Source organism: Vanessa tameamea, chromosome 3 (assembly GCF_037043105.1).
Source record: "Vanessa tameamea isolate UH-Manoa-2023 chromosome 3, ilVanTame1 primary haplotype, whole genome shotgun sequence".
Lineage (NCBI taxonomy): Eukaryota > Metazoa > Arthropoda > Insecta > Lepidoptera > Nymphalidae > Vanessa > Vanessa tameamea.
The window spans coordinates 1,611,067-1,628,884 of NC_087311.1; the positions used below are offsets into that span (position 1 = coordinate 1,611,067).

The following is a 17,818-nucleotide window of genomic DNA, read 5'->3' on the forward strand; positions in this document are numbered from 1 at the left end:
TTTACAAGTATTTTTTTTTCACAAGTATTTAATTATTAGCATAACTAAAGCTAATCACTACGGTACTATATTAGATATATTGCTTATAATTAGACAAAGATCCATGAAACGTTTGAGGGCGTTTGTCATAAATAAAATTTTTAGAGAAAGAACAGGAAGATGTAATTAAATAAGGTCCTACAAAAAATAATGAATTCTTTATTCATTATAATAAAAATACCCCATAAAATATAAATTTATAGGACCAAATTCAAAAGATTGAATTCGACGATTCAGTTATTAAAAACTTAAGTGGATCAATAGATAACTTCGTCATATACATATATGTATATAAAAATGGTCTATCTGTTTCTATCTCACTCTCTTTCTCACCCTTTACAGGAGCAATCGAAGATAACGACAATATAATGTATCAAATGAAGGACGACGATTACAAAACTAGGAACTACTTCTCACTCTCTGCTCCAGTGTCGTACATATCTTATCGTATTGTAATCTGTAATATCTGATACTGGCAGTTTTAGTTGGTTAGTTAGTTAGTTTCAGTGTAAATTAAAAAATATGTAAACAATATTTTTTTGAGTAAAAGTAAAAGTTCGTAGATGATATGGCACGATCGCCTTTATAATAAATAAAAAAGAATTATACGAAAAACTCGAATTTCTTTCGTCAGTTTTTCTTAGCTAAACTGGAAGTAGTGTTTACTTTAACGTTATTTCTAATCTTATTAACTTAACGAATTTAGAATGACGAAAAATTAAACGAGGCTACAAGACTTTAAATTTTTATCCAACTCTTACGACGAACAAGTCACGCTGACTCAACAAAACCAATTAAAAAATTTCAAAGCTATAAAAAGAGTACTCCGAATTAATATGAACATGAACTGAGCTTAATCAGAAAACCAACGTACGCTCATAAAACGTGATAGCGACATAGAAAATACGTTACGGTTATAGTATTGTCGTTAAATCATGCAATCAAAAAGATAAATTGCACTCTTCTCATTTCTGAATACCGGAATGTAAGCAACTGAAGAACTTATTTCAAGCAACAAGAGGTTACATGACTTTACTAAAATCGAAGCCAATGAGACAATGTACATATATATACCTACGTACGTATATATATATCTTATCAAGAGCGAGTTCGAACTTTGTGCACGTTAACGACATAATTTTTTTCGATATAGGTAGACACTTTGGGCGACCTGGTGGCAAGTGGTCACCGTCGCTCTTAGATATTGGCGCTGTAAGAATATTAGCTATTCCTCATCATCAATGCACCACCTATGGGAGCTAATATGTTATGTTCCCTTGTGCCTGTAGTTATATGGGCTCACTTACCCTTCAAACCGGCACACAACAATACTAAGTATTTCTGCTTGGCGGTGGGTTATACTAAGTGGGTGTCACCCCCCCAGATGTCCTTACACAAAACCCTACCAACTAGTAGATAATTCTCAAACAATCTTAATAAACAGCTGATGGTCTAAAACTATATAATTAGATGTCCCATTTGGCTCTTTTGGGAGTTTTTATTTTTTTATATTATTGATGATTACGTGCCATTTGCCACACAACGTACAACAATCAATATCAATTAGAGGGAAAATGAATATCAATCTAAATTAGAATCTTGCTGAATAGTTTTATAAGCGTGATATATTCGTAGTTACGTAATATTATTGAGTTACTACAAGGTCGTAATGAAGGCTTTAGTGATATTTTTAAATTCTTCCTTATTCTGAGTCTTTTGCAACATTGATAATTTAATGTATGCTTACCACATTAATCTAGTGGCTTGCTATAAAGTAGTAGTTCCCGAGTTCCTGGGTACAAACCCCGGTTCGGTCCCATTTGAGTTCCACTCAAACCAAAGTTATTGCTAGTATCTGTTAAGAAAATCTCAGTAACCAGTCAGATATTGCAAATTGGCCATGTACCCCCGTGCCATCGGAAAGTACTTAAATCCTTTAGCGTTGCGCCTGAACTCTTTCAGTCTCATTGGATTTAGGAAATAGATCATACAATACACACACTTATGGTCTATAATATGTACCTCGTACTTGTCTAGTCTTTCTTGTAATTACCACCTTGAGACTGCAATCTGGAGGACATCATCATCAATTAAATATTTTAAAACTTGTTTTAACATTGCTTTAATTAGTAATAAAATATCGGCATGACTTTTTTATCTTATCAAGAATAAGGAGCTCAGAGAGAAAAAAAAAACTATTTACATAATTCATATTTGTAATGATCAATACGGGCGATGAGAATATAGGTAATTGAAAGGACATATCCTTTCTATCTGCGGTTTATGTATTCGTATTTGATAAATAATAACGCATTACATCGAAAAGCCAACAAGACGATGAGTAGAGACTCGAAAATCCAGAGACATAAAACGATATTATTATGAGCTTGGATTCAATCCGGGTACATCAATGCCGATGACAATTGCTTTTTATCGAGTCTATAATATAAATTTGCGTCTCCTCTCTCTCTTGTTTCCTTAATATGAAAAAAAAATTAGTCAGTTATGCTATAGATTGTAGTTGTTTTATGCCGAAGGCAATCAAATATTACTAAAAACCTTCTTTTTTTTTTCATGTTACTCAGTTGGACACTAATTTGACGACGAAAAAGTGACGTTAAAACTTGGTAGGTAACTATGTCATATATGGTTATTGATATATATTATAAAGTATATTAAATTAGTTCTATAAATACTTATACGATTTTGTGGTTCACTTCATTTGTTTTAGCAGTTCAATTAAGATTTCTCATTTTTTTTCGCATACCTCAAAAGGCTACTAATTGGTAAAGGGATAAATTACAATCTTACCCATTAAAATCCCTGTAACAGACACTATATTTTGGCCATCAATTATCCAAATTATTGGCAGAACTTACCGCGGGCGAGGGAAAAGGAAGGTAAGGGAAAAGGTTTCAAGCCCGACTCTCAATTAGCTAACACTTTTCCACTTCTGGGTTGATGCGGAGTTTTTTTTTCATTAATTAATTTTCAGTTTCAATATTCTTCTCTAGCCTAATCTCTCCGCTCTCATGCAATTCATAACGCATTTAGAATTCTTCATTTAATTAATTATTTATTTTTAAATTCTATATATATTAATATAAGCGAATATTTTAGTTTTCCAGATGTAACGAAAAATATTTTTGCTTTACATATAGCCCGTTTAGATAGTATCATGGAAGCGGGCCCACGGCTGCGGTGCATTAACGTTCAGTGTTGAAAAAACGGTGAGTTGTTATTTGTATAACGAACAAATAGGTTACGACTTATCTAGCAGAAACTTTTATTTGAATTATGTTTTTCGACAGCAAATATCAAGATATTTGATCGTAACCTCGTCAATATTTGCACAATTACATTTGACTTGATATTATTGTTGGAATGAAATATGTTATTACAGGATACCTCCCAGCATTTCAGACGATATATTTGGCTGAAATTGATATGTTTTCGGATTCGTTAAATAATATATTAGGTCTTTGATTTTTTTTATTCGCATTTATCGATAGTAGGAAATATTAGAGACCTGAACATTGCTTTTTTCCTATTAAACTAAACCCAGACTACATAGTTGAAGTAAAATGGGAATTCGTCTATGTGGAACCGAAGAAGTCTTAGCTTTTTTATTGGTACATAAGGGACGGACGGTATAATGTCTCCGTAAGATTACAATTTCTCCACCACGATTTTTATCATTGAACAAATTTGGTGTGGCTTAGACTCTTGAATCTATTAATATATGGGAAATGGATAATAACTATACGAGATATTAGCTACACGAGATTATTAATAACTCCTATAGGTCGATATTAGATAAATATTAGTATCTAATTATTAGACCTTAGTTATTGAGGTCCTGGTATAATCATGGCGTGTGTAACTTCGAGTCGGGCCAAAGAGTTGTATTTTTTTAAATATTGTTATAATTTCTCCTCGGACGTGTTCGTTATATTGTTCTATCATATGATTTATAATTGTAAATGTATTAATGATGTTATTTTAATGTCGCTGCATATTATTGGCAGGCAGCATCACAATCTTGATGTGTGAATGATGAGGAATGAATCTTTTGATAGCAAATCTCGAAAAGTTCGTAGTAGCCCCACGATGACGATCTCTTTATCCTCGTTAAGTAGTGTCTCTTGGTATTATTAGTCTACGTGGGATTTTGAATTATTCAGCTGGTTCGGATGGTATTTGGTCAGTTTGTCTATAATTTTGATCATCTTTATAATAGATTTTGAGATTGTAATCCAGAAACTTCTTCATGAGACTTCGCAGAGATCTTAGTTGTCAGTGTTAAAGGGTATTGGGTTCATCTGTCAACAGTCTCGCATCTGGGAAAGCAGGTAAAGTTATTGGTTCTGCGTCTGAACACTTTCTATTTGCTTCGGATATAGTGGTCCCATCGGATTGTGAATGTCTGAAAATATATTATGTGTATTACTTTATTCTATTTGAATTTTTATAATTGCATAAACACAAATCAATTTCAAACCCGCACCTTACTGTATTTTCCAGCTACTGAGCTACCTGGGCCTACAATATCGTATCATATGGAAAAAAAAAATGACGAGCAATCATCTAATTTCGCGACCTATAAACTAAAGCCGATACGATACGTGATGTGGGTAATGCATAGTTATTTAAATTAGCCTTACGGTGAGAGTATATAGCATTCGACTTTCGTGTGTCTGCTCATTGTCAACTCAATTAGGCTAGTTATATTCAAGTAGCTGCTATGTGGTACATTTTATTCTGTGTTGTTGCACCTGGCTGTGTAGTGTCAGGTAAGCTTTACCATATATAACCTTCTTTGCGTTTCGTTACGAGTTTACTTAGAGCTATGTTACTGATATGTTCATTCTCAATTTTATGTATCGTGTGACTTGTAATATAATCTTCTTTTAGTTTAGAAATTTGTTCACGTAGAATACTATGTCAGTTTTCTTTTTTCTTAAGAGCCTTGGCGTGAATTTGTTTTGTGTTTTCTGTTAAGGATTATTCTTTCTCTTTCCCGTTTAAAATTTTACTAGAAATGGTTTATTTAATTATTTTTTGTGTTCAATTTTATGAATTTTATTTATGGATTTTTATGCACCTCAGATCGAGTCGAAAAGAAAAATATGTGTTGTAATAAGTTTGTACGAGTAAATCACGCTGAATTAAAAATATCGAGCATTATAACATTAAAAAAAAAAAAACTTTGTACTGTTACATTTGTTTGTTACTAATCAAACGGTTCGATATGTTTGGGTGTATGCAGTTTTATTTTCTAGAAACATGCATTCTATTGACATGCGATGCAGAATAACGATTTGACCTTACAGCTATTACAATAGTAATGGCTATAATCATCGTAATTACAATGAAATACATTATACAGAATTCGTAATTAACTTTGAGTATTTACAATATTTTTTCTCGAATTTAATCTTTTGAAAAAATAATTCAAAACATTGTTAATCAATATTACTCTACATTTTTTCAAAGCGAATAATGATTGTTTATAATTTACGAAATAAAAATATTTATACTCAGTGACATATTCATATATTATTTTGTCAAATTACGTAAAATTTTCATAACAGTTAAATTATAAATAAATATAATAACAATAGAATATAATGAGCAATATAATAAATTATAATGATTATTTATTACATATTTTTAATTATTATGACGACCTCAGTGGTCGAGTAGTGTGTACACCGGTTTTCATGGGTACGCCACTCCGAGGTCCCGGGTTCGATTCCCGGCCGAGTCGATGTAGAAAAACTTCATTAGTTTTCTATGTTGTCTTGGGTCTGGGTGTTTGCGGTACCGTCGTTACTTCTGATGTCCATAACACAAGTGCTTTAGCTACTTACATTGGGATCAGAGTAATGTATGTGATGTTGTCCGATATTTATTTATTATTTATTTATTTAAACTGTAATTATTTTTATAAACTCTAAAGCGAACGACTTTACGTGTTTCTGAAGCATGAGAGCGTCCTGGGTTTAAAATAACGTCTGAATATCTTACTATGTAAGGCTTTATAGGTTAGTCATTAGGTTAACAAGAAAGCAGTATAATATACTTATATAAACAATATTAGTATTTTAAAAAATGAACTTATAAAAGACTAAAATGTAAAGTACAATTTATTAGCAGCCTGTGTTGGGCTATGAGCTCCTTTTCTTTTAAGGAAAATGTTTGGAGATTATTCCATTGCGTAGCTCCAATAAGGATTTATAAGCACATGTAAATCCGCAACCTTCAGTCAAGATTCACCTGCTCTAACCCGTGGTCAAACTTTGCCCAAAAAATATATCAGTGGAAAGGAAGAAAGGCTTAAGCGCTAAAATAATTGTTTTGGGATATGAATTTTATTAACTTAACTTTAAACCTTAAATAAAAACCAAAAGTACTATTTTGGCGTTTCATTCTATTGAGAGATATTTTAAAAATTAAGATTTTATTAGCACCTTAAGTCAATTTTATTACGACGAACTACACATATTTTTTTCTAAACAGTTTTAGTTTTTATAACAGGATAATACGCAGAATCTTTATTATATTTAATAAGCAATAAAATTATAAGGTTGAATAAATCTTCACATGGATTTAACGATGGCTGTCGGATGTTTGCTAAGCATAGGGCATATCAACAAGGACGTAATATCATTCGAATAAACACTAAGAAACACTATTTTTGTGTTTGTCCTTCGTACGTTACTACTCTATTCATCCGATTGTGATTAATCTTTTCATAGTTGTTCTGGTTACGGCCGCGAAGTCATTTTTAATAAACTAGAATTTTTATTTGTTTTTCAATAGAAATATTGTATGTAGACCTTTATTACGATAAATATTAAATATAATTAATAGTACTGCCGTGAAATTTAATTGGTGCTTATCCGTATTTAAATTGATTACGTTCCTTAATATGAATTTAAAAACAAGTGAAGTAATATAATAGCCTGAAAATGTCCCAGATGGGTAAAGCCTCCTACCCCTTCGAGGAGCAGGTTTGGAGCTTATTCCACCATACTGCTCCAATGCAAGTATGTGAATAGGCATGTGGTAGAATTTCGTTGAAATTAGACAGATGCAGGTTTCTTTACGATGTTCGCCTCCACCGTCGAGCGCGAGATGAATTGTAAACATAAATTAAGCGCATGATAATTCAGTGATGCTTGCCTGGGTTTGAACCCGCAGACATCGTTTAAGATGCAGATGTTCTAATGTGTGCCATCTCGGCTCTAATAATAATTAAAAAATTGAAAATAAGAAGTTATGTAATCTAAAGTTTTACGATCTAACTTGACGTGGATCGCACAAATGACTAATGTTAGCGAAAACGTTTGTTTGGTCGCGAGTTGAATACGAATTAGGTGTGGTATTCAAAACTTATAGCGAGAAGTGTTACTACGTAATACTTGTTTGGTTTCTATTGCCATAAATATTAATCCGTAAATCAAAGAGTAGATTAATTTTATAGCAAGAGTATATTATAAAAAATAAATACAAATATACTGCTATATTAGCTACCTTAGTGCCAAACGGCAGACAATATTGCTAGATATTTCGCATTCTTACTTACCACATCTAAAATATCTTCGATTCAAAAGTGACTGAAATTCGAAGACGCTTGTTGATTTCAAATACTAGACATGCTAGAGAAATTCGACAGGCAGACAATCGCACAAGTACACGTGCCGACTATTATAACGGTTTGACAGCTCGTCTTTGGTGAGAGTCGCCAAGATTTGGAACGACCTGCCTGGGTCTATTTTTTCTGATAAGTTGAACTCTGGAGCCTTCAAGAGTAGAGTGAACAGGTTTCTTTTGGATGGGCGTGTACCACCTTCGTCTTCATCTACACTTTCCATCAGGTGAGATGGAAGACAAACGCCTATTATATTACAAAAACTAAAAAAAAAAAAATGGAATCCGTCACGTCAAGAGAGAGATTAGACTCAGGGCCAATGGTGTTGTGCTATTCCAAACGGGATTGTTTCACTGCCAACTTCTTAGCTCCAGGCGACTAAGCGATTTTTATGACAGAAAAATGCAGTAACTTATTTTTCAGATGATTTGAACCCAGGATATGACTCACGTTGACTATAGATATATAAGCAAGCCATGAATCACTTAAATAAATTACTATCGTATAATCACAAAAGTACCACCCACTCATCACTACTGTTAAACACTAATACTTATGTAGTATTGTCCTATACACGTATATGTGTTATACTTGTGTAGTTTAAAGGGATAGTGAGCCAGTGTAAATTGGTACATGGGCAATAACAACTTACCTCACAAGGTTGATGGCATATTGGCGATGTCATCATCATCTTATTTTTATATATTTCAGAAATTATATTATCAGAGAGGGTTCCGATACACGCGGAAAATGACATGTACGAAGTGGATATGGATAACAGGATCGTTGGTGGGGAGGAGGCTAACATAATCGATCATCCTTACCAAGTCTCATTCATTGTGAACAATTCCTATTTTTGTGGTGGATTCATTGTTAGCGAAAACTACATATTGACGGCTGGTCACTGCGCCCAAAAGTATGTATAATGATTATTGAATTGTGTCAACTGTACTTTATAGTACAGTGGGCTTGAATAAAATGTATGTGTTACTAAGACTATCTCTTAAAAATCGGTTTCTCACTCCTATTCGAAAGGCATATAAGGCTGTAAAGGACCTCAACATGATAAGAACTATGTACAAAACAATTTAAAATATTATCATTCCATGTAATAGCAACTTTTAACATTATATAATCCTGCTGGTTCAATCTAATAGCGGGGACAAAGGAAAATATTTTTTAATAATGGAATTAGAAAACTTTGTAGACATACCACACCATTGGAATGAAAAGGTTCCAGGTGATTTCAAATAAAAATATCTTGTTCTGAAAATAAAATTCCGTTCCAAAACGTGTCAGGTTTTTTTTCTCGAACGAATCTATATGTAAGTAATAAGAAATGGCGCTTCAATATTAAATAAAGATTTTTTGGCTTCGTCAAGAAATTTATACGCAAGATAAAGTCAATTATTCTTCCTGATAATTGTTCCGAGAATAAATTTTCTTTATCTGAAACAAATGAATTGTTAAGAGCAAAATATATTCATTCTTTCGTAGTAACGACGTGACAAAATTTATTTTTAAGTATATTGCAATAAAAGGTATTCACTATTTTTTATTTTATAAACTCGTACTTACATTAATATTGTAGTCAAAAATACAGTCCTCACATATCTTTTTACGTTAACGTTACGTTATTTATTTACAATAAGGCCGTTTTAAATTATTGATATAATATTCAAATAAAAAATAGTTACTGTTACATGATCGCATGGAATGGAAGTCAGAATAGCAGCAATTTCCCCTTGAATCGCAATTACAATCCTCTGGGCAAGAAATAAACCAACCCTTTTTACCCACCCGGTCATCAGTGGGACAAGAAATCAAATTGTTATACGTTTAGTAAAGGTTATTGCACTATTAATATTATATATATTACGCTGTATATGATAATATATATTTAACATAATACTTTAACACGTCTTAGAAAGGGTTATGACTTTATGGAAACCAGTTACTTGTACCATATATTATTAATACATTAAATGTATTGCATTCAACTTTGTTGCAATGTTGCAAAATAAAACGAGCCAAGAAAATTTATGGCCAATATCATGTAACATTTTATGTTAGCACATTTATAATTGATGAGCTAGCTGTACTTATTGCTATAAGGGTAAAAGAGAACTCAATCATTAACTAGAAGACACATTTGGTCTATCGTCATAAAATAAAGAAAACATAAACTTTAAGGCAGAGCTGACCAGCGACTACAAAACATTTACCTTTCTCATAAATAAAACATAAATTCTTTAAGTAAACACCTGGTTTAGTTTATGCGTACCATTAAATTGTTTTATTTTTTCGCAGCGTCGATCCTTCGACTGTAGTTCTGAGAGCTGGTAGCTCGTTTCGTAAGAATGGTACGATTATCCCAATAGCTGAAGTTACACCACATCCGGAATATGATAATCCTGCCTTTGATAAGGACGTGGCGTATATGAAGACAGTTGAACCCATCAATTTCACGGACACGATTAAACCGATAAGCTTACCGCCTAAAAATCGAAACCTAAAGGGTAATATTTTAGTCAGTGGGTGGGGAAGGATGAAGGTAACAACAATTTAAAATATGTTTAATACTGTCCAATTACAGTTTGTTAATAGATTTCGTTGGTAGTTTTTTATGTTTATATTAAACCAGTTTTATATGTTTATTAGGTTTTTAGTTTGGTTTTCAACGATTAAAATAATATTTTATAGTCTAGCTTCAATGTCATTTTAGGGTTTAAGGAAAATGATACAGAATTTTAATTATTGGAAATGCTGTCTTTTCATGTTTCTTTGTCTGGCTAATTGATTGAACTATTATAACCTTGTTTATGATGGAGGAAAAATTATCTTCGAATGAGAATCGCATTTAGCAAACTTAATATCTGAAATCTGCAGTTTGAACAGTAAAAAGGTTTCACTCTCGCACTCAAAATGAAATACATCTTAATCGTCTCAACACTTGCGAAAACATTCAAACAATTCAAAACAGATTGTTCTTGAGGGTCAGTACAAACTAATTGGTTTCAAGTGTAATTAATACTGATTGCAGTATTCACAGCAAATGAAATGATACTATTTAGACAAATGTAATATTGACTAGAAAAATAAATTGCAATCTGTCAATTTTCTCTTTTTTGAAATAAACCAATTGAACACTTTTTTCGTATGGAAAAATGAAAAGATAAAGCATATTATTCACAAACATATTCAACAATTATTGGCGTTGATACCTAGAAACGAATTAACAAATGTCTAGGAATGTAAATATCATGGAAACCTCTGGTGAGGTCAATGAACTCGATAAAAAACTTTAAATAAATGACGGAGTTATTTTTAAACAAAACAATGAACATTTTTCTAGCTATAATAGTTTTTGAGAAAATTACAAAAGAAACCTAAAAAAACTTTATAAGTTATATATATATACTTATATAGTTATATATATATATAAATTTTGACCTTTGCACGTGTTAAAAAAAACGTTGGGTAAATAACTTCGTTTTTATATTTTAAGATTTTTCCCAATAAATTCGAAATTGGTCGACACCCAACATTGGTCCATCTGGAATGGCCCATGTGAAAATAATCAAATATTTGAGGTAGCTCTATGAAGCATCTACCGTTAGAAATGAACGAGTTAGTTTGCATCGCCCCTTATTTGAATCCCTTACTTATACCTACTAACAAATTAAAACAAATGAAATCGAAAATCTACAAGTTTAAAACAAAATTTCAAATGTCGTTGAGCATATTTATAAAGGCATTCTAGCTCTTTAATGTTCTTAAGAGTTTTATTACAACTATTACAACATCAAAATTACCGAAATAGCCTAAACAGAGTAATTGAAATAATTTTAATAAATAAAATTAATCAGACACTATAAAATAAAGTTTAATGGCTGTCTTTTAAGAATATGTCCAATCATTTGTTTAATCGAATGAAAATACTTCTTCAAATATGTATACACCCAGAAAAAGTCTTAGATTGCTTAAATTTTTGTATTTATTGTTATGATTATGTATTGAAATATATGGTTTTTTTAGCAAGGAGCGTCTTCAATCCCGAATAGATTGATGCATGTCCAGTTACCGGTTGTAAACTTCATACAGTGCTTCCTCGTGTATCCGACAGTACTAACCAGAAACATGTGGTGCGGTGGGAACTTCTTCTTAGGCGGTGAAGGAACTTGTCAGGTATGATGGAAGATTTAGTTACAATTATTGTTCGTATGAAATAAATAAAGCAATATATTATGTGATGAGGTTATCGAGATAGTATTTCGAAAATATTTTCGAAAATACACTGAGAGATTGTGAGGAAATTAATTTCTATTTGTACATATTACTTCCTGCTTCTAATTTATATTAGATAGCAGTGGAAACTTGACTGGTTTATGTACTTATTATTTTATTGTTTTTTCATATTACTGTTCTATTGTACTGTTTGTTTCCCGAAAATAAATAAATAAATAATAAAAATAAATATGAATACCAAATTTTTAATATGTCTGGTATATAAACCAATTTGAATAGCAAACGTAGACTGTAGAGCTTGAGACAGGTAATAAAAAACTGTAATATCTTTCTGACCGATTTCGACTAGCGCTTTACAGTAAGCTAGTGTCAGCTGTGTGTAAGAATGGTCTTCTTAAGGGATATGGATGTACCTTACAAATACAGTGCATAATCTGATGGGATGACACTAAAATTCGATCGGAAATAAATCAAGAGCATGGCTTTACGTGCATTTAGAGGTTTGAACGCTTCTAATATTATTCGATAATTTCCAAGAGAAAAACCTAATCGGAATTCCCTCATGATTTGTTGTTTTACACGCTAGTCACTATATGAAACTACTAGTTACATAATAAACATTAAAATATATCTAAGAGATAGTACAATACGTCTAAGAAGTAGAACACAATACGTAACTATTCTATAAAATATAAATCTTTTTCATACAAAGGGTGATTCGGGTGGCGCAGCGATACAAGATGGAATGGCTGTTGGCATCGTTTCATTTGGCAGGGGCTGCGGTCAAGCCCTTTCACCGAGCGTTTTTGCGGATATTGCGTCTCCAACTATACGAGATTTTATATCGGAACACACTGGATTGTAAATGAAATAATACGTTTTAAATATGTTTGATAGGCGTTCAGTTTTAAAATATGTTATAATTTCTTGTTCTATTTTTAAATGAAATTAACAAAGACAATAAAACTATTTCAAGATGAAATTTTTATATTTGTCGTTGGTGTTTTGTTTATTGTTTTTTTTTTATACATATAAAAAGTCTTGCCAGATTGTAAAATAATGTGAACATTATAAATAAAATTTGTATAAACATCGCCGCATTATTTGTTAATATTAAATGATCTTTTACTTATACTTTGTGTTCATTACTGTTAAAATATTTTATCCCTATAATGCTCCATGGAAATAACATATAAAGTAAAAAGTAAAGCAACAGTCTGATATTGTCCCACTACAAAGGCCGCCTCACCCTTTGAAGAGAAGGTTTTAGTTAACTACATCACACAGCTGCAATGCTGGTTGGTAGATTGGATGTGACAGGTTTTCATCCACTTCGTGCAGGTTTCCTCACATTGTTTTCCGTCACCGAGCACTAGATGAATTATAAAAACAATTAAACGCATAAACTCAGAATCATCGGTTACTATTATTTTGCACGTCTTTTATTCATTGGGCCCTCTGTGGTTTAGGTTTTTTTTTGATTATTTCAACTCTAAATAACCTGTTTACGCGTGTATTGTGTTATTGGTTTACCTATACAATTAGTGTTGTACAATAAAAACCCATTCAATTCGAAGATCGATAAAAAACTAAATATTTGCGTCGTGCTTCATTTGTTTTTTAGTTATTATTCAAACAATATTGCAAAAACATTATTAGCTATATCACAAGAAACCAGAACAGGCCAAAGATCGATATCCTTGGCCTGTTGTATGTGTAGTAACATAAATAAGTAATAAATCTCCTAATTTATTTTATTTCGAGCGTTTATAAATGACAATTGTCTAAATTATAGCAACTTTAGGAATGTATTTTTTTTTAATTCGCATACAACGAAATCGATGCAATGGAACGCGTTATTAAGAAAATAACCTTCAAATAATCACAATGACAAAGCTAGAAAAAAAACCGCGGAATCAGATTCATACTTCATATTAGAGATTTAATATTCACATGGACTTCACTAATATCATACATCAAGTGACTTGGGATAAGTAAATGTTATTGCTCAGAATGTCGATATACTGCCCAAGCACGAGATATTTAATGGTATATCTCACAGGAAGCGGCCATACAACCGTGACTTGACGACCTTGAAAATTAGCGAATCATTCCCGAACATCACATACAACAACCAATTAGAGATCACATTGCGTGCTGTATTAAAATCATTTTGCCTTTTACTGTATAATCGTTTTTAGATTAATTATGAAACTAGTCTTTTCGTCGGTTTTTGTTCGAGCTCGTTATATAAAATTTTATTATTATTATGTACACGTACTAAACTTTGAAACAAATGGAATTAAGAATGTGGAATACGCGAGGCAAGAACCATTAGGTGTTCAGCTTCTTTATCTGCTTGTTTGTATTTATTATTTATTTACAGCATGTACAGCGTATAGATTTTCTATTGCTGGGCTAAGGTCTCCTCTCCATTTTGAGGAGAAGCTTAGGATCATATTTCTCTTGAGGCAGAATTTCATTGAAATTAGGTACATGCAGGTTTCCATACGATGTTTTCCTTCACCCTCAAACACAATATGAATTATAAACACAAATTATGCACATGAAAATTCAGTGTTGCTTCCTTGGGTTTGAGCCCGCAATCAACGATCAATATGTACGCGTTCCAACCCATTGGCAATCTCGGCTCATCATAAGTCTCATCAATGTCTCAGGTTTGTTCGTCGGGGTGATCCATATTATGCTTTATACGATAGAATAGGAACAAAGAAATATTGGTAATTCTATGAAACCTGGTATTATTATTCTCTTGTTTATTTAAATTATACCTTTGGTTAATATTGTAGAACGGAATTTCCCTCTTAGTAGTGTTGTCCTTCTCGAAAAATAATGATAACATAATAAAATCATCCTACGTGACGAATAAAACTGAAGTAAAGATTTTTATCATAATACGTGCTTGTTAAAATATAAAAATACCAAAGGCTATTTATAATTTAGTTTTCTATATATGTATACGTTTCATATACGGATGTATAAATATTGTCATACTGTCATAAAATCTGATAATCATAATCGTGTTTATCTTAAAAATGTTTTAAAATGAACGCATGAAAAGTATAGAAGAAAATCTTTGTTGACCGTTTTGTTTTCTTTTCAGTATGATAAAAATAATTGATTTACGTGTGTGCGAGTGCTTGCGTGTATGGATGAATAAATAATATTATTACCTACGTATTTATATGAAATTTAAATTATGAATTTTAGGTTTTTAAAGTATTCACAAAATTTGCAAGAGTAAGAGAGTGCAGTGACGTCAAATTATTTTCTCCATACTAAAAAGTATGGACGACGAATGCCAAAAAGTAAGCAATATTTAAATAAAAATTACTATAATATTGTGTGATATAATAGAAATTGAACATGGTGAAGTTATTATTTACACTTTCGTGTCTCCACTTAACCAAAAATACATGTATGAACTAGCAGTTAAATAGCTTAAAAAATGTTAACAGAAAAGGTCGATTTCAGTGTTTGGAGTGATTTTGACGATGAATTTACTAGGTTATTGATACATATTTTATAAATATCATGCGGTGAAACTTGAGATATATTTATCTAGATACTGAATTTATTTTTTTATCCATAATCAATGCTCCAGTTTTAAGATATTTTGAAAATAGTAAGCGCTATTTTGGAAGGACTGTCCTCTTACGGATCGACTTGCTTGTAGCGCCTGTAAACTTCTTATAGCAAATATTTTTTTATACGTCATAATTTTAATGAATAGGCGTTTTCATTTATTAACTAAAATATAACACATGCGAATATTTTATCCTGTGATATTATGACTTTTCATAAATTATTATTTTATCACCAAATGTATTGCTGTGTTTCGGTTTAAACGCTAAGCGTTTATTTATAATAGTTTATTTTAATTTAATATTATGGATTCTGTGGTTTACAGGAATCGTTGGCGTAAGAAATGGTATTAATATATTTTCCAATGTTAAGACGAAAGTTCTTATAATCGTGGCCCATTTTGCTCGTCTGACATAATTAATTAATCATCTATACATGTTTGGTTACTTGTTCAGATTGTTTTTAATTTATATGAATATAATTACATTTACAAAATTAATTTGAAATTGTAATTAATAATAATGGTTCAAAATATAATATAATCATACCAAGATACCAACTACATTCGAGATAATATGTTACTCTAAGAAGTATATTGAGTAGACATTTTCCTTGAAAACTTTAATACGTCCGCGTCGTCGCGCTCCTGAAAATAATTTTAAATTCTGTGCGCAATGAATATCTAGTTATTCTATAGGGGAAATATTATTACAGAGTTTCAGTTAAATCCGGCAAAGAAATACGTTTTATCTTTCCAAATTATATTATGTAGGCGCAATAGCGTCTTTTTAATATTTAACTGTTTGTAGATTTTTTGTACCAAGTTATTCGTTTTTCAAATATGACCTAAGAATAAAATTTACCATATAAACTTTGGAACCTTCAAATTTAGTGGTGGAATATTTAAAATAAAATGACTATATTTTATACAGAAAATAAAATATTTAAAACTATTAAGACCTTAACTTAATAATCGAATTTATTTTCCTTGATCGTCTTTTCAAACTATAGGGATAGAACATAAAAAAAAAACATTCTTAGTGGTTGCTTTTGCCAGACTATCCACTATATGCTACTAACGACTTCTAAGATATTTTGGTCATATTGCCTGGAGACAATCAGACAGGCTGGACAAACTGGTAGTAGGGAAAATCAAAGGTAAAAGATCTCGCAGCCGACTACCCACCCGCTGGTCCGATTGGATTGAAAATATAACGGGACTCAATATTTCGACTGCCCTGAGACTAGCCGAAGACAAAAGTGGTGCGGAGGAAGCTAGTCTACACATAGGTTAAAATATTTCAGGAAAAGCACGATTTTCAGTAATGAAACTCACGAAGAAGAGGATATTATCCATGGAGATATAAATTAAAAAAACTTAGAAGAGGCGATAATATAACCAAGTCAATTCTGGTCTGTTAATATGGAAAATTTAGGTAAATAATACCTCTCATTAGTTATTCTACTGAAATACAGTAAAACTTTGTATTGCTGAATTCCAGATTGAAGGGTGAGTGTAGCACAAATACATTCTAAGGAACATGACAACCTATCTCATGCATCATATTGACAGTGGTCGAAGATCCGACAGCCCCCTTGAAGATTTGTCTGACCCCTTTCTCGTATAAATGGTTGAATTAAAAATAATTACAAAAAACATATAGATATGTAATTGCTTACGGAACATTTATCATATATTTCAAACAAACTTAAAATAAAAGTATAAATATATCGTTTAAATTATTTACACAGCCATCGTTTATATCACAAATTATCAATCATAGATTTTATTGAAAACGTCACTCCAGACACTAAAGCTACTAAAGAAAATAATACAATTAGGCAGTTCTTCCACAGGATCCAATGGTAAGGTCCAAGATCTTTGCCCCATCTCCATACTGTTTCCACGATAGCAGGAAGTGAAAGGCCCATTATAGATAGACATACAGCGCCCACTAATTCCATAAAGAGTTCTAGTCTCGGGATTGCACATGCTAGACCGACTGAAATAAATAAAGTCTTGATTATATATTTTTCATTTATTATTATAATCTGTAACGTGAAATTGTAACACTGATTTTTTTACGTTATAAGAACCTTCATAAGGTAGAACTACATGAGTATTCAGTTCTTCATAAGGTAGGTTCTTCATAAGAGGCTTAATTTTTAAAATTATAATAAGTTTTGGCTTTTTATAAACTTATCTACAAATTTAGTAAATAAATGCAACAATAATTATAAAACACGAACGAATTTCACCACAAAAAA

General features: G+C 31.6%; 2 protein-coding genes across 3 annotated transcripts in view; one reads left to right on the forward strand and one right to left on the reverse strand.

The window, feature by feature from the left end:
• The first annotated feature begins 4,681 nt into the window (after positions 1-4,681).
• LOC113397225 (trypsin-3-like) lies at positions 4,682-12,818 on the forward strand. Its single transcript, XM_026635470.2, has 5 exons — positions 4,682-4,832; positions 8,408-8,612; positions 10,007-10,250; positions 11,735-11,884; positions 12,657-12,818. The coding sequence occupies exons 1-5, from the start codon at positions 4,784-4,786 to the stop codon at positions 12,807-12,809; spliced, it is 801 nt and encodes a 266-aa protein (XP_026491255.2). The 5' UTR covers positions 4,682-4,783; the 3' UTR covers positions 12,810-12,818.
• A 4,399-nt stretch (positions 12,819-17,217) lies between these two features.
• Positions 17,218-17,818, reverse strand: part of LOC113397224 (proton-coupled amino acid transporter-like protein pathetic) — a 57,801-nt gene continuing 57,200 nt past the window's right edge. For both annotated transcript variants that reach the window (XM_064217585.1, XM_026635468.2), the window contains exon 10: positions 17,218-17,553. In XM_064217585.1, the coding sequence (XP_064073655.1) occupies positions 17,315-17,553 (239 nt within the window). In that variant the 3' untranslated portion in view covers positions 17,218-17,314. The remainder of the gene's footprint in view (positions 17,554-17,818) is intronic.

Excerpts from the sequence above, each read along its gene's own strand:
- LOC113397225 (XM_026635470.2), top strand. The coding sequence starts at position 4,784 with ATGTGGTACATTTTATTCTGTGTTGTTGCACCTGGCTGTGTAGTGTCA. Across the intron at positions 10,251-11,734 it reads GTGGGTGGGGAAGGATGAAG|CAAGGAGCGTCTTCAATCCC; the intron begins GTAACAACAATT and ends TGGTTTTTTTAG. Across the intron at positions 11,885-12,656 it reads GCGGTGAAGGAACTTGTCAG|GGTGATTCGGGTGGCGCAGC; the intron begins GTATGATGGAAG and ends TTTCATACAAAG.